A 23114-nucleotide genomic window follows, 5' to 3' on the forward strand; every position below is an offset into this window, starting at 1 on the left:
TACCCTGGATCAAATTGGTTGTTACTGATAATTAGTAATGATATCAATCAGTAATTACTATTATCCTATACAAAAATTTGTAAAGAGTGTACTGCAAAACTAAATTCATGATAATAAACCTATCCAGATTTGTTGAACACCTACTATGTGCCAGGTACAGTAAGGACAGGTGAGACAGGACAGATCTTTTTTCAGACTCTCAGCAGCGCTCAAGAGGGCGCTCCATCTGAATTCCATGGGTGAGGAACCCCACCCCAGACAGGGAAAGAGTGGCTAGGACACCCTTCTCTGGTAAGAGGTAATGCTGGGCGGGCACCTAAAGATCCCTTTACTGGCCTGAGAGGTCAGCAGCCTCACTGCATGTACATGGGTCTCTGCTGTGAGGGTCAGGAGCCCCTGTCCAAAGACCAGACCAGGTCAGCTGTTCAAAGGTGCCTCAACTGAAAACTAATTCAGACACACAGGCCCAGGAGCTGAGGGCTTTGGTGCTTTGTGCCTTCAGCCCGCTGTCATTTCGCAGCCCCGAGCCCACTCTGAACTTCATGGGTGGTGCCCAAAGACATGGTCATGCTGCTTCCAGGGTCCAAGTCTGGCTTCCACTGCTGTGATGGAGGCTTCTCCGGCATCCACAGTCCCCCTCAGGGCGCCCCAAAGTGTGGAGCTCTGTCCCTGCCCGGGACAATCCTTAATTTAATTTAACTTAGCGGGAGGCAGTTAGTGGGAAAACGCACCAGTGAGCCCAGCCTTCCAAGGGAGAACTCTGAGGCACGTCCTACAAGGACCGAGCCAGTGTGAGGGTGGCTCCTGCTCCTGCTGGGCCCTCTGCTGGTGGTCCCCCGCCCCTGCTCCTTGTCCGGCTCCAGCCCTGTGCTCCCGGTGCCGACAAAGCGAGGCCTGTGGGAAAGCAGGCTCCAGGCCCCAGGGCCCTCCCTGTGTCCTGAGGCAGCTGGCTGGAGTCAGGCCTTGAATGTGTGCAGACTGCACATATGTTCCTTTGCCATGTCTGGCTCAGGCTCCCACCGTTCAGCAGGCATTGGAATTACTGCACAGAGTTTGACAGAAAGAACTTGTGTGGCGCCAGCTAAAGGATTTTTAGGAGTGACTCTGCCCACATTCTAGATGCCCCTGTGGAGCTCGAGTGGAAATAATTACCAAAATCTTATGTTTCTTTCAGTCTACCGTGTAGTTGGGGGAGAAATCCACACTGGGAGAAATGCCTCCTCCCCCAGGAAGTCCTCTCAGGCTCACCCAGGCCCCAGGGAACCTCTTCCATGTTTCCATGGTACTATTCACCTGCAATGAATGCCTTTTCCTCTGTCTCATGACTCTGGGCCCCTCTCCCAGGCAGTGGCCCCCTGGGCACTTGTAATCCACACATCCCTGTGTCTCGTACATTCTTGCATGTAAACAACAATGAAGGAGACACCACAGGGGCACAAAACTATTCTGGTTGGTGTTAAAACCCAAGTAACAATGTAGAAGTGAAGCGGAAGGGCTCCGCTTACTTTATCCAAAGCTCAGATGCGTTTGCACGTAGGCAAGCTGGTGTTTTCAAAAAGAATTCTAAACTGAGAAAACACTAACTCCTTCCCTGCCAGGCCTCACCCCTCTCGGGGTGCAAGGCTGCAGCAGGCTCAGGCTGCGAAACGTGTTCAGAACAAGTAAATTTAGAAGGAACCAGTAAGGCTAAGATCACAGATTAGCCATTCTGTACTGCTCGAAAGCGTGAGGGTGGGGCGGGGAGGCAGACTGTTCACACCACTGCTCTCCTTTCTAATTCTGAGAGTCAACCAGCCTCAGGGAAGACTTTTGCAGATTCGCTCTTTTTCCTGGCACACTGAACTTAAATTGACATTAGAGGTGTTTGTTTTGTAGTGAAAAAGGAACTCTGGAATATCATAATGGAGCAGTCAAGCTGGAAAGATCAGATCTGTGGAGCACCGAGGCATATAAACAAAGTCAGCCTGGGCTCTATGTCACATGCCAGGTATGAAGCCCACATCTTAACACCACCGATGTGATGGTTTTTAAATAAGGGCCCTTCTGAATGACTTCCTCTGGGCTTTCAAAGGGAGAAAGCAACAGAACCAAAGTCCTGTCCATTGGGTGCAGCACCACGAGTCCATGTTCTCTAAGAGGAAACAATGACACCACACCTGAACAGAAGATGTCCAGATCCCCACTTCCTGGCTGTTTCTGTCATTCCACTAGGCAGGATGGTATTCCCTGTGCTGTTTGCAGTTCTCCCCAAGGCTGAGGAGCCCAGCACCTTACCTGCCCTTCTGCGCACCCATCTTCTGCCACCACAGCAGCGTACGGCCTGAGTGCCATCCTGGGCATGGGAAGGCCTCTATAAACAACACAAATATCTTGTTAGTAAATGTGGCCCTTCCCCACACCATACCATATGCACTGCTCCAATCCCCCATGAACTTGTGATGACATGGCCATGTGACACGGACATGTTGGTGGCAGGTGGTGAAGAGGTCGGGGTGGCTGTGGCATGGGTGGAGGAGGTCAGGGTGCTCACACGCAGCCTGCTCGGCTCCTCTCTTGCAGGAAGTCCAACCAGGGCGTGTGGTCTCAGGGAGATTTTCATGCACACAAGAGGAAACGTACCAGAGCTGGACGGATGCACGCGGATGAGGGTGCCCAGGATGTGATGGAGCAAAAGGATTGTGCGGTGAAAATTTTTACCTTGGACTTTTTCTGAGAGCATTTATAGAACGCTGGAAGCCAGAAGAGACTGGAGAACAGTTACCAAGACTTCCAGATCGACTTGGAGAGGAGAGGGTGGGCAGTGTGGGGATGCACGCTGAGGTCATCTGGCTGGTCCTCCTTAGGGCTGAAGAGGGATCCCTCCATGCACAGGTTGGCTGGAGGCCACCTCTGCAAGGCAGGCACCGTGCTCATGGCATCACGAGCACCCACAATTCAGAATGCCACATCTCTGGCCTCTGCTCTTTCTCCTTCGTCACCAAAGGCAAGCTTGCTATTTTGTTCAAACCCAAGCACTGCCCAGCACTGTCAGACCAATACTACATGGTCACGCATCTACCTTCTAACCAAAGTCCCCTGCATGAAACATCAAACAGAAAAGATTCCAGCATGAAAATACTCAGTCCCACTCACTGGCTGATGGCTGATCCTGTGTTCATTCATATTCTGTCACATGCTGCAGTCATGTGAGAGACCATGGCCAATTGGCTCTGAGTTTCAACACACATGTCACAGCAGCTATGTTTCCAGAGACCCCATCAGTACCCTGAAGAGGAAATAAAGGGAAATACCTTCCCCAAAGAAAAATGTTTTCTTTTTACAGGTTTTGATTTTTGGTTTTCAAACTAAAGAGATTTTATGCATGTTCCTGGAGAATGTTCCAAACATCCCAATTCTGAAGCAGAACGCTTGGACATGTACAGGCCAAGTGGAACGCCAGGGGGTGGACCACATCTATGTGGCAGTGCTGGCGAAGGTCTGGGCCCACTGAAACTATGACAACTTTTAAAACAAGAAAAACATAAATACCTAAATTAGAGTCAATTGTTCTTTTCTGCAGTTTGGAAAAAGCGGATTTGTGTTGGGCCCTGGACAATGTGTTACACTCGTACATATACCTGCGCTCACCCTTGAAGTACAGCAAGTGAGATGGAAGGACTCAGCCTGGCAAGGCATACCTGTCTACACAACTCTAAGTGGAAAGCAAACTTGGCCGTCAGCTGATGAACCCAGGCGGTACAGAAAGTCAGCTGGTGTCATTTACAACTGAAAATACACATCACATGTTTGCATTTACCGTTGGAGAAGAAGCACCTCGCTGAGTGCTCTGGGTTAATTATGTATATACTATAGTCTTCCATGTCCTAAAACCAGCTTAAGAGGACTTCCAATAATAGATAAAATTAACACAATAAATAGAATAAAAACGAGCAGATGATGAAATCAAAGGAAAGAGGAAAGCAGGTAAGGCTGCCCTGGTCCAGCGCCCAAAAGCACATTGGGGGTTGCCTGTCCTGACAGGCTGCTGTGCAGGTGTCAGACCCGAAAGCATGGTCTTCCTTGGATCCTGTTATTGGAAACACAGTTCAACTCATTGCCCATGCGAGTTAAGATGAGTCACGTGACAGCACTTCTCAGGGAGATGCATGGTGTGATTGTCTGACAGTCAGGCTCAGGCCAGGGCAGGCTAGTCTCTGGACAGTGGTATCCAGTGTTGTTGGACACCGTAACCTTGTGTGGAAAGCCAGTGGCCTAACTAAGATGAAAGCAGAGGTCTCTGACTGTTCCCTGCTGGGGAACTGGGTCCTCCCTCCTTGGAGCCCCCATCTACCCAGGGCAACACCAACCAGAGACCCTCCCTCATACCCCTCAGGGGCTACAAAGTATGGTATGAAATCCATGCAAGAGAATGGTGGTTTCCAAGGGGTTTTTACAAACTATGAAGTGGTGCTGGTGGTGCAGAGGGAGGATGGCAGATTCTGTCAGACAGTGGAGCAAGTTTGGGAAACACTAGGATAGCAGAGTTTCATGGTTTTCAGCAGTGGAGTTTCTGATAGCCTGCAATATGCAACGTCATTGCAAATCTACAGGGTGTGGGGAGGCATTCTATGCTACATTCCAAAACTGTACTGGATTGGGGACATATTAGAGGGTAAGGCTATGCTGGGTTTGGCGACCAAGGGCACATTGGAAAGCAATGTCTTTCTTCAGAAGCTATTTCTTCTTCTGCAGGGCATTTCTGTCCCCTGGGAAGATTTTCACAGCTACCGAGACCACCACCTGTACGACCTCTATTAGAGCAATAGAGGAAATGCTCACAGATACTCCTTTTTTCTTTGAAAATTGGGTCTTGCACCCACTGTGCTGAATATGAGCTCCGGCAATGAGACAGAGCAAACACTTTAACAAGTCTGCCTCTTTGCCAGGCCCTGTCCTATGGACATCAGATGTAGAAATGGTCCTGTTTCTCACAACAACCCTTGAGGTAGAAATTGACAGAGCTGGGCTCCATATATGGGCCAACTCCTCCACACAGTGGGCACCCATTAGTGTGAACAAGTCACCAAGCTCTTCTGCCCAAAGTGTTAGGGCATTTAACACCCACCACCGAAACGAAGCACACAACAATGGAAACTCCCAGGTATTTTTTAAAGTTACCTACTAGTAAAATATCATCAATCCATGGGTGGTGTTATAGTAAGCACCCCAGCCTAACTGAACTCAGACACAGCAACAGCATAAAACTAAAACGACCTTAACAAAAGAACACTTGGTTCAGCTGTCAGAACATTAAAAAACCACTTATATCCAAAACTTGAAATAGTGGAACAAGTGAGTAGAGACTGGTTATGTGTTTATAAAAATGCTTTTTTGTTTTGTTTTGTTTTGTTTTGTTTTGTTTTGTTTTGTTTTGTTTTGTTTTTTTATGAGAGGCATGGCTAAGGAAACTTGGAAACAGGTTTTCCTAGAACCTGTATAATATAACTTAATCACAACATTATATTTCCCGGTAAGCTTTCAAGAATGCCTTTAGGACATAAAATAAACCACATGGTAGAGTTTAATTCTAGGTATATTTAACACTCAGTTACCACAGATGCCTTAAGAGCTCCACCATATGCCACATCTAGAAGACATTGCTGGGTATTCTTCTCCTGGATGCAAAGGCTTATTTCTGACATTGATTTGTCAATTTTTTTCCTATGAGTGGTCCCCAGCTATTAACTAAAATAAGAAACATGTCATGTGACAAAAATGAGGCTAGAGACAAGAAAACATAATTTTCCAAAAGCTTAATAAAACCAAGGCAATTATGGTACAGCCAGAATTCAACACCAAGTTGCCTATGTCCAGAAATGGCACTCCACCTTGCCCATTACATAGTGTGTCTTTGCTGAAATCTAGATGGAATGGGACTGAATGTCTGATCCACAACTTTCTCATACAATGTTATTATCACATCTACGCATTTGGGTTCTACCCCAAAGAGTGCTAAGGTCCTTATCTAATGGAGCAGTGGGATTGTTCATTTGCCCCCCCCCCATGACCCCTCCCCAAGAGCAGGACGAGGTCTGTGCCCCTCCCATGCCCCTCAATCATTTGCATATGCATCTTTCTACCCAAAACTGAAAGATCCAGCAAAGCAGGACAGCCCACGTTGGTCAGCACACTGCACATGCACAGCCAGCACTAAATGCTCAGTATATCAAGAGAATTAAAACGATTTGACCATCTCAAAAGTTCTAATATCTCTAAAGGGAATTCAGTAGAAATGGCTGACAATTCTCTTTAAAAATGACTACCACACAGGAGAAGGTGAACAGTGTCATGGGTTCCAGTATTCTCCCAGGCATGTGGCAGAGAGCTCTTCCCACAGATGCTGCACGGCACATGACTTTTTCATGGGCCGGATGCATGAATGATTGACTAAGTAAACCTTCAATTTTATCTATTAAATATTATCACTTCAAAATACCATTCTTTGACCTTGACAATTTTCATAAACCATTTTCTATGAACATGTGGAGATGGATTATTCCCTTAGTGTAGATTACAAATGTTGGTGCATTCCCACCATGTATGTGTGTTTTCAGTAGCTTCAGAGAAAAGAGAAATATCAACTCTCCTGAACATGAATTTCTTCAGTGAGGAAGAAGACATATCTTGTGGTGCTTAAAACATAGAATTAAGGTATGTACATTATTTATCAGTTAATTGCTATAAATAATTGCTTCCTAAAGCTCAATCTTTAGACTGGCTTACTAACCCAAAGATATACAATAAAGTGATTTGAATGAAATAAATATGAGGCATTTTCTGAGGTCACAACATAGATTATTCCACAACTGCCAAAGCAATGTAAGTTGGAAATGTAGCTTTTTAACAACCCAGTCCTAGTTTTTCAGTTCTCCTCTTAAACATGACTTGAAATTGGCATTTTTTCTAAATGTATAAATTGTATTAGGCTATGAGTTTTATAAAAACAATTCTTAAATACAGAACTAGCCCTCAAGAAATTTAGAATTTAGTTGATGATGGAGAATACATAAACTTGTTCAAAGTCACTGACACTTTAAAAGAATTGGTCTGCTTTTTAAATTACTACTCCCATTACTATTTCTACTTCCAATTCTATGCATTTTGTTTTCTGTGTATTCTATTGGAAGTTCTCTGCTGACATCTTGATTTTCTTTTTAAAAAGAACACAGTTCAGCAAATTTTAAATATCTGGTATTACAGTTTCATTTATTAAAGAGAAAACATAAATACTCCATCTGTCTGCGACTTAATTACAAAGTCACTTGGAAGTAGGGGAGTGTCCTTCAAGGTGCTGTGTCAAGGGACACATGTCACAAATATGGATGAACACATGGAAGTCTTGAACCTCAGTGGGTCCTGATTCCCTGTCCCCAGTCACCAGCACTCAAGGGGCAGCCTTTCTCTCTGGAAAGTTCTAGACTGATAACATCCAAAATCATTTCTCTCTTACGTGAAACCACAGGAGTCCATTTTGCTAAAAGGCTTACCTGGTAATCTGCGTTCTTGTACTGAAGTCAAGGGACCTCATTGAGCGTAGAACTTCAATGCACCCCAAGTACTGCAACGGGAAAAAAGTAAATCATGAGCCCTGGGAGCTGAGATGAAGAGACACTTCCTAACAACATCAAGGGCATTTTTAGAAGCAGTACACATTTCTTAAATCATATTTAACTTTCTCCTCATGGTAATGTTTTGTCCTATTTCTATAAAAGCAATAACTCATACCCATAAGAAAATATCTTGAGTGCTTAGATTAGCACTACACTCGACTTTTCTGAAACCATAATATTTTCATTTTATTTAGAAGTACATTGTTTAAAACGGCTTGTTGAGGTGTAACTTATATGCCATAAAATGCTGAAATCGTAAATGTTTAATTCAATGATTCTTTAAACACATACCTGCCATGTAATCACTTCCCAGACCTTAACATCCCAACAACATATAAGTCCTCGACAAGACTTCTAGAGGTTTATAATTTAAAAAAATAAAATACAGAAAGGAATGAAAATACTACAATACCAACATTTTTGCCAATATTAAATTTCAATGTTTAATAAATATATTTTGGATTCTACGAATAAACTACAGATTATCCTCAATGCTTTATTTTGGTTTACCAGAAAGCCCTCTTCTGCATTATTTAACACAAATTTTCAGAAGTTCAATTTACACATCTACATTTGTAGTTCAATTTATCAGTTTCACACATGAAAATGTATATATGTGTGTGTGGACATAACTAAAGTCATAAATAAACAACTAGAATAGTAGTGATACAATATTTGTGTTCCAAAGCCCTTGGGGAGTTTGATGGCACAGATGCTTTATGCCAATGCCTTTAAATTTAGACTTAGCAGGAAGAGACTTCATGGTGTAGTACAAAAAAGACTGCATTTGCATTATTCAGGAAACCTGAATTTGAGACTGGCCGTGTCATATCTTGTTATGTACCTTTAAGCAAAACATTAAACGTCTCTGAGCCTAAGTCCCTCTACCCATAAAATGTGACTTTTACTCCAACCATGGCGGGTCATATGAAACCACCAGCATCACATCACAGAGTAATTTAAATGCCACCACCACCATCACAGTTATGTAGATACCATGACCAGCATCGTGGAGATATATGAATTCGATGACCACCAACACTGCAGAGTCCCGTGATTCTAGCAACCAACATCACAGACTCGTGAATGCCAGCACCAATGCAGGGCTATGTGACTACCACCACAACCAAAGTCATAGACTTATGCAAATACCACATCTACCATTGCAGAGTTATATGAATACCATGACCAATATTTCAGAATTATGTAAATACCATGATGATGTCACAGGTCATATGAAAACTATGAACAGTAGTGCAGGTTACACAAATCCAACCACTGCTATTACAGAGTTGTGTGAATGTCACACCACTATGGCAGGGCTATGTGAGCACCACTGCCACTGTCTCTAAGATATATGAAGAGCACAGCCCACTTTGCAGTTATGAGATTCCCACACCTTATGTCAACATTACAACAACACCCCAGAGTTATGTGAATACCATCATCAGCCACATTACAAAGTGAAGTCATTACTATGACCAAAGTGGCAGAGTTGTGTCACAACAATGTCACTACCTCTAAGAGATAAGTGAATACCATCACCACCACCATTACAGAGTTATGCAAATTTCACATGCACCGTCATGAACTTAGGGGAATATTTCATGACCACCATCACAGGTACATGAATGTGACAACAACCACTGCAGATTCTCTGAATACTCTGCCCTCCATCACAGAGCTATTGAAGACCAAAGTTGCAGTTATGTGAATCCCACCACCACAGAGTAATGTGCACACTGCGAACACTGTCACAGTTATGTGAGTACCACTAGCAACACTGCAGTGATATTTGAGTACCATGATCACCAACATCACAGAGGAGTCATATTAATACCACCATGACCATCACAGAATTACCTGAATGCTACATTCAGGCTTATAGTTTTGTGACTATCATGACCAGAGCTGCAGAGCTGTGTGAACACCAAATCCACCAACATCACAGAGTTCTGTGAATACCACAGTTATCACCTTAGAGTTATGTGAATAACATGACTAGGGTTGCATCATTTTATGAATCCCAACACCACATTGAAGAGTTATATAAATATAAGCACCACGACCATCGTAGAATTATGTGAACACCTTCACAACCACCACTGCAGAGTCATTTGAATACACTACCAATACCATCTCATATTTATGGGAGTATGATCAGGGCTACTGAAGAGACATGTGAATATCACCACCAACATTACAGAGCTATGTGGCTAAAACCAACAACCTCACAGTTGTGTGAGCACCATGACCATCCTTGCAGGGCTATGTGGAGACCACACCCGTTACGTGAATGCCACTGCCGCCATCGTTGAGTTTTATGAAGAACATCACCAACTTTTCAGAGTTATAGGATTAGTATATCCAACACCATCTGTTATGTAGAATACCACAGCCACTGCATGGGGTTATCTGAATACCACAAGCACTCTGACACATCTAAGAGAATATCACCACCAACATCACAAAGAAATGTTGATACCATGATCACCATAGTAGTTATGCAAATATTTCCATCTCCATTGCACTTTTGTGAATACCATGACCCCCAGCAAGGCCGAGTTACATAGTATCCTGACTAATGTTGCAGACTCACATGCATACCACCACCACTCCCTCGCAGTGCCAACACCACCATCATCATAGAATTGTGTAAATACAGGCATACCTTGTTTTACTGTGCTTCGCTTTATTATGCCGAGAAGATATTGCTTTTTCATCAATATCCAGGCAAGACCCTCTGCCAGCAAAAAGATTAAGACTCGCTGAAGCCTCAGATAATAGTATTTTTTACCAAAAATGTACCTTTCAATTAAGGTATTTACATCGTTTTTTTTTAGACATATGCTATTGCACACTTAATAGGCTAAAGTAGTGTAAACATAACATTTATATGCACTGGGAAACAAAAAAATTCATGTGAGTCACTTGACTGCAATATTTGCTTTATTGTGGTGGTCTGGCACTGGACTCAGAATATCTTCAAGGTGTGCCAGTGCTATGACCAAGTTATAGCATTATCTGAATTACACCATCACCACTGTCACAAGATATGTGAATAGCACTACCAATGATGCACAGTTATGCCAATACCATGAAAAACAAACATCGCAGTGTTATAGAAATATTATACCATGATGAATTTCACAGCATCTATAAGCACAACCTCCAACATTGCAGGGTCATGTGAATATATGACTTCCATCACATAGTTATTTGAATACCACCTTTCCCGTCAGCATGGTGGTATGTGTATTCCATGATCAGCCTCACAGATTCATGAGAATAACACCAGCAACAATGTCAAAAAGTCACGTGAATGCAACTACCAGAGTTACAGATTACGTGTATACTAACACCACCACCATCACAGGGCTATGTGATCCCGTGACCAATGTCACAGAAATAAGTGGATAGACAGCCAATGATGCGATTATGGAAACACTACCACCAACATGACCACAGTTATGTGACTACCACAACTGACACCACCGGGTTATGTAAATAGCACAACTGGTATCATCATAGCACCATTTGAATACCATCATCACCACGTCATCACAGTTATGTGAATACCACAACCACTGCAGCAGGGTTATGTGAAGACCATCTGCAGCCACTTCACAGAATAACAAATAAAATGACCAGCATTGCAGAGTTGGATGAAGGATCATTGCATAGTCATGTGAATACTACCACCACCAACTTTACAGAATTACTTGAATAACACAGCCAATTTTGCAGTTATATGACCATAAACAATGCCACAGATTTCTGTGAATACCACCACAGACAACATCACAGAATTATATGAACACACATTAATGCAACACTATGTGAATCCCATGATTAATAGAGCAGAGTTATGTGGAGACTAACTTCTCAGAGTTCTGTAGCCACCGCCACCACCACCATCACAGCTATGTCAACACCTCCACTACTGTCACTGAGTTGTGTGAATACAGCCACCACAGCTGTCATGGAGTCACAGGAAGGCCACGACCAATTCTAGGAGGTACATGATCACTACCATCACCACATTCGCAGTGCTATGTGAATACCACCACCAAGGTTGTAGAGTTAAATTACACTCCCAAGGGTCTAGCAATTTGTCCTCTCACCTCCAATGCCTAAGCAAGTTTATTTCCCTATTGTTCATAATACTATATAGCATCAATTTTTTTAATCTTTGGCTATCAAGGGCAAAAGTATTTCTTTTTTGTTTTAATTGGCATTTCCTTGATATATAATAAAGTTACATAATTTGTATCACTTCTTTTCACTTCTTTTTCTGTTAAGTGACAGATAAATTGGGCCCACTTTTTTATTAGGTTTTCATCTTTTTCTTATAGATTAAAGGGATGTTAACCTCCCATTCAATCATTTTTCTTTTGATATTTCTATATTTTACCTAACACAAATTGTTACTGGAGTAATACTGTAGCAATTACTATGATCAGATATCTATCATTTTCTGCATGGCTTTGGAGTGCCTGTCTTGCTTAAGAAGGTCTTCCTATCCCCAGATTCTTACAATATTCTCCCAAATAGTATTTTAACAATATTTATTTATTATTTATTTATCTATGTATTCACTTATTTGAGGGTTTTATTTAATGTTTTTCATTGTTTTTTAATCTATTTGGAATTTCTGTAGGGACCTTTACCTGAACCCTATGCTGTTACAATTCATTTGTCACTTCCTGTGTCTCATGTATGTATTTTTCCTTAAGAACTTTACAATCATTTTGTGAAATTCCCCCACCCCTCAAAAACTGGATTCCAATTGAAATTTCAAATTACCTTGAGATGAACTTACATTTGTTGTCTCTATTTCAGATATTACTTTTTGCCTTTAATAAGGCTTTGTGGTATTTATTATAAATATTGTATATTTTTCTTTTTCAATGCATTCCAAGGCATTTTTCAAAATTTTATGGTAACCACTGGGAATAAGAGCTTGATTTTTCCGTCCTATGTCTACCTGTTTTTTGCTAGCAGAAAGGAAATGAATTGATTTAAGATGTAAACAGAAAACTCAATCAATAGTCTCCAGATATATACAAAACTGAATAATTATGAAAGCTTAGACAATGGAGCCCAGAAAACCTCCCAGCACCAAAGGGACTAAAATATACAAGAAAGTGCAAAGTCTTGGAGTTTAGATGCAGAAATTCCTCCATCTGCCTCATAGGAATTCCAGAAACAGAAAACAAATAGAGGGAAAAAAATATTCAAGAATGAAAAGAATAAAATGTTTAGCGTTAGAGGGAGACAGAAATGTTTATCTTTTCAAGGATCCCAGAAGACATATGAGAAAAGATATTCTTTTGGACACATAGCAGCTTAATTTCAGCACAAAAGGATCAAGAGAGAAAGATCCTGAAAGCTTTCGGTGATTAGAAGAGAAAACAGATTACTTACAAAGGAAGTTCTCTTTCAGCACCAAATACATAAAAACAACATCATTGAAAGTCTCAGGAAGATAAGTGTTGAGCCAAGAATCTTATTTCCACCCAAACTATCTTTCTAGTGGGATGGCAAAGCAAGAACTCAGAAAGTTAACCACCCACAGGCACTTTCTGAAAGAATCATTCCAGAAAAACAATGAATACAAAAAAAAGGGAGGATGTGGGCTATGAGAAACAAGGATAAGAAAAGAATTAACAAGTGTTACAAGCACACCTTATGCCTTAAGAATTATTGATAATTCTTAATATGTGTAACTCTAAAAATGTTTTTTTGTTGTTTTGTTTTGCAATGATGGAGAATTAAAACTCAGAAGATCTCAACATGGATGGTAGGGGACAGATATAAAATAGAGGCTGGAGAGGAGAAGGGAAGTATGCTAACAGCTATTGTGTTTTGTGGAATTAAGTCTAGGGCTGATTACTTCTCAGTAGTAATAAAACAAGGTAAGTTTACATATGTGTGTAAAAAGTTATAAACTGACAAAGGAGCCAAAAACATATAAAGGAGAAAAGAAAGCATCTTCAATAAATGGTGCTGGGAAAATTGGAAAGCCAAGAGCAAAAGAATGAAACTAGACTGCTGTCACCATACACCAAAATTAACTCAAAATGGATCAAAGACCTAAATATAAGACCTGAAACAATAAACTGCACAGAAGAAAGCACAGGCACTAAACTTGGTACTATGGACCTTGTGTTCAGAGAGGATTTTATGAAGTTGACCTCAAAGGCAAAGGAAGTAAAAGCAAAAATAAATGAATGGGACTATAGCAAATTAAAAACTTCTGCACAGCAAGAGAAAGCATCAACAAAACAAAAAGGCAACCAGCCAAATGGAAGAGGTAATTGCAAACAATCGCTAAGCTCCTAAATGTGTAAAGAACACATTACAACTCAAGAACAAAAAACAAACAATTCAATTAAAAAATGGGCAGAGGACCTGAATAGACACTTCTCCCAAGAAGATGTACAGTCAACAGATATATTTTTTTAAATGTTCAATTTCACTAGTTATGAGGGAAATGCAAATCAAAACCACAATAAGATACTACCTCACACCTGTTAGAATGGCTAACAAGACAAGTAATAACAAGAGTTGGAGAAGTCGTGGGGAGAAAGGAACTCTCATACACTGCTGGTAGGAATGTAAATTGGTACAGCTACTATCTAAAACAGTATGGAGGTTCCTCAAAAAATTAGGAATACAATTACCGTATGACCCAGCAATTCCTCTTCTGGGTTTCTACCCAAAAAATCTGAAAACATTTATCTGTAGAGATATACGTACTCCTATGTTCAATGCAGCATTATTCACGGTGGCCAAGACAAGGAAACAACTGAAGTGTCCTCCAGTAGATGATTGGATAAAGAAGATGTGGTACATATATACAATGGAATATTACTCAGCCACAAGAAAAGATGAAATACTGCCATTTGCAAAAACATAAATGGATCTTGAGATTATCATGCTAAGTGAAAAAGTCAAGAACCATATGACCTCACCGATATGTGGGATATAAAACTGAAAGCAACAAAGGAACAAGACAAACAAAGAAACAAAAACTCACAGACAACAGTTTAATGGTACCAGAGAGAAAGGGGGGCGGGAGGGTGGTAGAAGAATGTAAAGGGGATCAAATACATGGTGATGGAAGGAGAATTGACTTTGAGTGGTGAACACGCAATGCAATATATAGATGATGCATTATGGAATTGTACACTTGAAACCTATATAATTTTACTAACCAATGTCACCCCAATAAATTTGATTTAAAAAAATGTCTAAAAAGCTGAACCACTGTAAAAATAAGAATAGAATGATCGACTTCCACACTAAATAGCCCAGGCAGCAAAAGAAAGGGGAAAACAGAAAATGCACAAAAGAAAGCCAAAGAAAAATATAAAACAAAATATCAGTAATAGTTTCAAACACGTCAGTCATCACAGTAATCATGAGTAGGTCAAAATGCAAAATGCCAATGAAAGATCAAAGCCTTTCATACTGGTTAAAAACATGTGTGTGTGTCTGTTAAATAACTTGACAAAGACAAAACCAGGAAGATAAAACAGATTCTAATCAGACAAATGCTAGCAAAAGAAAGCTGGGATATAATGGGGGGAAAGATCCCATTTAAAATCACAAGAAAGGAAAAACATTACATAAAGTTAACAAGAAATATGCATGACCAAACTAAAGGAAAACTTTAACGAAGGGTGAATAAATAAAAGAAAATCTGAATATATGGGAAGACATACCACAACTTCTGGATTGAAAGATTTAATACTAAAAACATGCCAATTGTCCTCCAAATTAATCTACAACTTCACTGTGATGGCAATGAAAATCCCAACAGGATTTTCCCCTCAGAATTTAAAAAATTAATACCAAAGTTTATGTCATAAAGGAAAATCCTTGAGAACAAATATAAATTCATGAAGCATTCAAAAATGAAAGGGAGCTAGTGAAAGTTATGTGATATTGACATAGGAACAGACAAACGATGCAAGAGACTAGAATGGGGTCCAGAAGAAAAGGATATGTATCTGGGGAAATCACTGAAGAAAAGATGAGCCAGTCAATAAACGTGAGGGTATAAGTAGCTTTACATTAGAAAAAGAATGTATCAGGACAGCCCTGCCCATGGCTTTTGTGTGTGGATGTGTAATGTGTGTGCTGTCCACACTGTGCTGTATGAACGGTATGTCCTCTCCAATATGCCACCTGACGCCACACACTAAATTAAATCCCAAAAGGATTAAAGAGCTAAAGGTAAGAAACAAAATTATACACGCATTACAAGAAAATAAAGAACAATATTTCTGTGACAAAACCTAAAACTCAAAGTCCATAGTGAGCTTATGAAAATTAATAATTTTTGTAGGAAAAGACAAATGTCATATATAACATGAAAAGGCAAGTGAAAGACAAGAAAAATGCAATAGATTAAGCAAGCCCATCAACTCAGCAGAAAAAAATGGGCAAAGGAAACAAACAGGAGATCGCAGAGGAAGAAAGACAATTGGCCAGCACGCATCTGTAGAGACCAGCGATCAGAAAAATTAAAATAAACACTAGAAAGAGACAGTTTTTCACCCATCAGAATGGTCAAACTGGATGAGGAAGCAGGAAAATGGGCCTTGACACATGTTCTCATAGGGAGTATAATTTGGTGAAACCTTTTCATAAGACTACTTGGAAATATCTGTGGATATAGAAAATATGCTTGCCCTTTGACCCTGTAATGTTATTTGTAGGGCTTTATCCATGCATAAGTGTATGAAATTGTATGTGCAAAATATTCATTACTTCATTGCCTATATAGAGGGAAATTTGAACCCTATCCTCAAATGTTTATCAATACATGTATAGTTACACACTTAAGGAACATCCAAACTGTGATTCCAACTGCAGCCATTTTTTAAATAATTTAAGCTTGAAGTCTCCAAAAACACTATTCCTTCCTCCATATTTTATTGGTTAAAGCAAGTCACAGTGTCAGTCCAGATTCAAGGGGTGGGGACCATCCAAGGGTGTGGATTCATGATTCATGGTTCACTGGGTCCCCCTCTGGAGACATGAGGAAACAGAGAGGAAACGAAGATAGAACAGGTGCTGCTGGGAGGAGAGGTGGGAAGGAGGAATAAGGTCGGGGTATTAGCTCTCAACTGAATACTGTATTGTCTAAACATTACATAACAAGAATGTGTTCATTTATTCTTGTACCACTACAAAATAATGAAAAATTAAAAATAATTTCAAAAAAAACAACAACCATGCTTAATAAAATTGGACCTCCAAGCTATGATGCAGAATTGATCCAAAGTAATCAAGGATGTCCGGTGCCTCTAATTACACGGCATCTGTAACTACTCTCCTAGGTCCTCTGGAGAGCTACCTTGTTCTGATGATGCAATGGAGAGTGAAGTGGCCAGGGAGACCAGTCACACCTCTCAGGTAGGTGACTTCTACAATGGGCATCATTGAATTCTATCCGCCCCCCCCCGCCCCCCCAGCGACCAGTCAAGGATGAGTGTGTGATCCTAGCCAGTCCGATGAGTCACAGTCCTGGGGATTTTGCTGGAACTGCCTGGAACTACTGTCCAGACGTGCCAGGTCCAATGCAATGCAATTAATGCTGCACAATTAACGATAACTGCTCCCCAGGCCCCAAACCTTCCCGGCCAGAGGAAGTTAGGCAAATTTATGAATTGTTAACCCTGATGATTTTTACTCTCGGTGACTATTAGAGGTACCTTCTAAAGTTCAATTGGAATTATGGTGTGCCCAGGCTTGCTATTTGCAAGCATGGCCCACAGATGCAAAGGTCATCCATGCTAGACCTGAAGCATGAATATTTTATTGTTAACATACTGAGTAATTTGCCTTTTAGGATTCTGGTACTGGGCAAAAAAAAAAAAGTGTCTCTTAAATAACTTTAAAATACCTAAGTATTTTAAGTTAAATGGTAAGTTATTTATAATACAAGCACTTGCTTGCTAACTATGTAACATTTTCCTACATCATACATGTCACAACTAATAAACACCTATCTGCACCTGTTAGGATGCTCAGGTAAAGAGAAATCGAACAGGTCTCCTGTTGTGCTTTCAGAGACCTTACAGGTTACTAGTCATGCCTATGAAAGCTATACCACAGGGCAGCAAAAGAAATGTGCCAAAGCCAGAGTGAAAGACAAATTGCTGGGAAATTAAAGAAGGGACCATGTAGCACAACCCACGAGAGCCTTAAGTCTGGGGCAGCGGCTCTCAAAGTGTGGTCCCCCGGCCAGCAGCACTGGCATCGTCTGTTAGGAATGCAAGTCCCACATCTTCTGCAAGCTCTCCAGGGACTCTGATGTCCTCTCAAGTCTTAGGTTTGTCTCTATAGAGACTGATCTAACTTTCCAAGTTTCTTTATCTGATCAGTGTTGTATGCAGGTTACGTAAGTGCAAATCTCGGTTCCTCATCTAATAGTCATAACCTTAGTTTTTAATATTTTTTTTAACTTAATATCTCTCAGAGCCTTACTTTCCCAAAATATACTTCCTGGATTTGTAGTGAGTATAAAACCTACTGGTAAAGGATCTCATACAGCTCCTGGCACAAATGTGGCTTGAGATACCAGTAATATTATTATTAATATTTGCACACTTTATTCTAGGTCCCTAGGGGCACTTTCATACACATGCTGAGAGCTCAGTTACAGCTCACACTTAGCTAAAAACGGCATATGTTTCATTGTGTTTTATTTCTTCAAGCTCTAGATTACCTTGAGGGTCCCAGAACATTATGGCTTTTGGTTCCTCCTGTTTCCTGCGATAAGTCCTGGACACACAGCCCCTGGTTAGGGCATCAAAACATCCCAAATCTTAGGAAATAATGGCATAACATTGGCAAATGGACTTTGTCAAAACCCAAGTTCATGATATTAAAATAAAATCATTCCAATCAAGTTTCTGAAGGCTTTCTTTGAGAAACGGAGAATATGGGCAAACAGCACTGTTTGTAAAAATAATAACTGAAGAGCACAGAATAAAATTAGCTTCCTGAATGATGAATGTTCAAAGCAAAAACATCTAGGGGTGGAGACAGAGTTCCTGTAACAGAAGTGAGAATGTCACTGATAGAATAAACTGAGCTAGCTTGTTCGAGATTCCAAAGAAATAATAAGGGTGTGTGGGCAAGAAATCAGAGCCATCAGAAAAAGCGCTGCAACTTACAAAGACCTTGAAAGAAAACTCAATTCATCCAGAGCAAGAAGAAAATAAAGGGAAAATGTTGTGCCTTCAATGCATAAGAGAAGAGTGATAACCGCCATGGTACTAAGACAAGAGCCATTATTTTGTAAAGAGAGTCTTGATAAAGACGTCTATCTGCTACGGGGTCTGAGCTGGCTGCAAGTGAGAGGAAAGGGCAGGAAGACAAAAAATGGGTGGGGGAAGATTAGTCACTGGTGTATCACCCTCCACAGCCTCTGCTGCTCGTCCTCACCCTAGAGAGCAGCAAGCTGCCATCTCAGAGGTCAAGGAGACCTGGAGTCATGGGGGACCATGGCAAGAGTGGCCTTGAGGGTGACACCAGAACTGTCCTTGCAGCTCTGGCAGCGCATCTTTCCTTCCACCAGGAGTCTCAGAGGAATAAAGGGCTTGGGGAAGAGGGACACACTGTTGGAGCCAGAACTGCAGAAGGTCACCATGGCATCCAGGAAATTAGGGACAGAGGGGCCCTGGTCCAAGAACAACAGGAAATTGTCCAGTGTTGAGGTTTACATGTGGGGCAGCCAGGAGGCTAGAGGAGGCTTGAGCACTCACCAAAACCTGAACTGACCTACAGGCCTCAAAATGAACCCACTCTTGCTGGCTGCTGGGGACCTTCCAGACCGAGGGCAGAACATTTGCTGGGTAACTTACTGTGTCAGTGTGCTTTGTGAAATGAAAAACAATACCCAAATACATTCCTTACTCTCAGGGAGAGAGAAGTACCCCTGTGCCCTCAGGCCATTGACAAAGTCCTGACAGTCTAGGGGTGCCTCCCCCTTCCTGGGGCTTTGGGGGCATTGAGGGGATAGCATTTGTTCTTCAGGATCATGGCCAGATCTAAGTTTTCACAATGAGGATCCATCATAAAAGGTCTTATTTAAAGAATGACAGGGTATAGCTTGAAATCCCATGAACCTGAGAAATAGTAGGGTAAATTATAATACAATATGTGTACGAATGCTTTAAAAAAGGCAGGACAATATGACCTTTCATTTAAAATAATAATAATTTGGACAAATTCCTCTTTGTCCTCATGTTTTCTCTGCTGAATCAAATACACATTCACACTTGTGTGTGTGTGATTCTATAAAGAATGGAACAAGATACCCACCTGGGGTGCCACAGGGAATATCCTGAGGGAGAGAGTGGCCTTGTACTTTTATTTCACACTTTTCAGGAGTGTTGAAATTCTTTTTTGTGTAATAAGTGCAATAAGAGCAAGTACATTACTCTTATAATAAAAATGTCATTTTAAAATGTATATAACTACACAGAAAATAACTTAGCTAACATGCAAAGAGGTCCAATACAGTTCTTTTGCTCCAGAAACTTCACTTCTGAAATTACAACACAGGCATGGATCCTGATTATCCACACTCCTAAAAAAGCGTCATGAATAAAAATGCTCAGTCAACTTTTACCGTGTTTCCCCAAATATAAGACCTAGCCAGACAATCAGCTCTAATGCGTCTTTTGGAGCAAAAATTAATATAAGACCGGGTCTTATATTATAGTAAAATAAGCTGGCTAGGCCTTATCTTCGGGAAGCACAGTATTTATAACAACAAAGAAACACACTAACTACCCCTCGGGTGATTCAGTATGATCCATGTGATCAAGCCACTGAACGGACCAAGTCACCATTATATATTTATGAATAAAATGTAATTATTGGGGAACAGGATGTAATATTATCAATGAGGAAAAAAATGTATATACAGAGGGAGTCAAAAAAATGTATATATATATGAAGAGAGGAAAAATCTATTAAAATTGTAACACTCAATATATACCGATAATAAAGATGAATACAAATCACGTTTGATTTCTGCAATTACAAGAGGTGCTCAAAGTGGTTCCCATCAGCGTCCAGACACTTCTGATTACGGCGAACTACTGCTTGAGCAACGTTGACCAAAGTGTCCACTTGTATACATTTGTTTGGCACCCCCAGTGTATATATATCACATATGTATTTTTATATACATAACATTATATATATTATACACACACACGCACATAATTTATGTTATAACCAAATATTTCAAAAGCTACTTATAGAAAATGGAAGGAATTATATGAAAATGTTCATCGTAAGAGCAAACATTTGTTCAGCATTTGCTATGTGCCAGGCACCGTGCTGACCACTTGGGTGGGAGTGGGCGTCCTTGCACTAGCCCCACATAATAGGCACTACGACTGACTCCGTTCTACAGCATGGAGATGGAGGCAGAGTATGAGTGACTTTCCAGAAGATATCCAGTGGCCACCATACATGTGAACATGTGCTACCCTTCATTAGTACTCAACACTATACAATTAAAACCACAGTAAGAAATTGAAAATTGGCAAAAATTGAAAAATTTAATGACATCAGTTTTAGTGAAAATAAGATGAAACAATACTTTCTTATTTACTGTTGATGGAACCATAGGTAATACAATCATTTCAGAAAATGGCTCAAAATTTAGATGTACACTATTCTCTTCTGACTCAAAAACTTCTCTTGTGAGAGATTATTTGAGGGAGAGTCTCACACATTTTACAAAATGATGTGTGCAAAGATTTTCACTGTGGTTGTTTGTATTAAAAAGAAGTTAAATAAATTGTGGTTGATCCAAGCAATAATTAAACAGGAAAAGTTTAATTATCCAAGGCAATAATAATAGTACTAGTAGTAATAATAATTAATAGTAATAAAATGTCAAGAAAATATGCATACTATGATACCATTTATGTTAAAAGCAAAAAAAAAAAAAGAAAGAAAACCCACAAAACTACATATTTTTTAGTGGCACAGATATCTGAGTATATGCAGGTATATGCACAGAAAAAAAAGGGGGGGAAGGGGGTTTGTTAAAAACAGGTACCAAACCGGTAACTGCACTGACCACTGGGAAGGAATCTGATACCAGATGGTGGTGAAGGGGGACTTTTGCTTTTTCACTCTATATACGTCTAATGACGTTATTTTTTTACAATAGGAATGTATCCCAGTATTATTTATGCAATTACAAATAATTGCATAGCTAAAGGGCAAATAAAACAAACCCTGCTTAGAGTGATGGTTCTCAAACAAGAAGCACCTGGAGAGCTTGTTAAACCCAGAACGCTGCCCCCCAACACTCAATGCCCCACAATCCCATATCTTCCCCCCACCTCTGCCCCAGAGTTTCTGACTTAGTAGGTCTGGGTGGGGCCTGTTGCTGATGTCTGGTTAGAGGCCACACCTGGGGAGTCAGTGCCTTAGAGAGGTGGAATGCAAGCTTACAGTGTCACGGGAGGAGCCAGGATTATTTGAACACAGACCACTTCACATCAGACCCATTGACCTTGATCAACTGCTGCCCAGGGCTATCTTTGTGTAGTGAAATTAAGGGGGATTTGTTTTTTCACACACACACACACACACACACACACACACACACATAATTTTTAAACATAATATCAACTTATACTGAAAAGCCTAAAACTGTACTTTGTATATTTTCCAAAGTTCGTAAACATTCCTTGCTTTGATAATTGTTTTTAAAATTACATAACAAGCTCCCTTTGTCTCAATGAAGTGTCTGCCTGAGATTGGGACTTCCCGGCGTGAACCTGAGCTGAGCTGTGAACAGCACTGGGTGATGTCAGCTGTCTCCACGGCCCCAGTAGCCGCCCCCTTCCACTCAGATCCCTAGTAGTGGCAGAAGAGTGAATCCCTAATTACCGTGGAAAACAGAAGAAGGGTCATATTGGTACATCAGCCACATTACGGATCCCTGGACACTGGTAAACTGACCACACTAAACAGTAACAGCGAAAAGTACAAACAGGTGGGATGAGTAAAAGAAAACATAAGAGACTGGAAGATGGATCCAGACATGTCAACACCCATCAGATATAAGACACAGATGTAAGAATACAAAGAAAAGGTAATAGAGAAAACTTTCCTAGAACTGAAGACCCAAGTTCTCCTTTGAGATATTCCACCAAATGCTAAACGAGATCAAAAGAACGAATGAACAAAAAAATCTCCCACGTCTTGGTGTAATGTCAGAAAAACAAAAGAGAAAATTCTAGAAGTTCTGGAGGTAGGAAAGGAGTATTTGATTACTTAAGAAAAAATTAGACACAACAGTGTGAATGTCCTTAATGCCACTGAACTGTACGCTTAAATGTTTGAAAATGGTAAATTTTAAGTTATGCCCATTTTACCACAATTTAAAATACATACATACATACATAC

The 23114-nt window shown here is 40.6% G+C and overlaps 1 protein-coding gene across 2 annotated transcripts in view; it reads right to left on the minus strand.

Moving 5' to 3' along the window:
• Positions 1–23114, minus strand: part of SHC3 (SHC adaptor protein 3) — a 247362-nt gene that overhangs the window by 118134 nt on the left and 106114 nt on the right. For both annotated transcript variants that reach the window (XM_019713789.3, XM_074330218.2), the window contains exon 3: positions 7527–7597. In XM_019713789.3, coding sequence (XP_019569348.2) covers positions 7527–7597 — 71 coding nt within the window. The remainder of the gene's footprint in view (positions 1–7526; positions 7598–23114) is intronic.

The sequence above is a fragment of the Rhinolophus sinicus genome, chromosome 16 (assembly GCF_057876585.1).
Source record: "Rhinolophus sinicus isolate RSI-liver-muscle chromosome 16, RSI-T2T, whole genome shotgun sequence".
NCBI classification, from domain to species: Eukaryota; Metazoa; Chordata; class Mammalia; order Chiroptera; family Rhinolophidae; genus Rhinolophus; species Rhinolophus sinicus.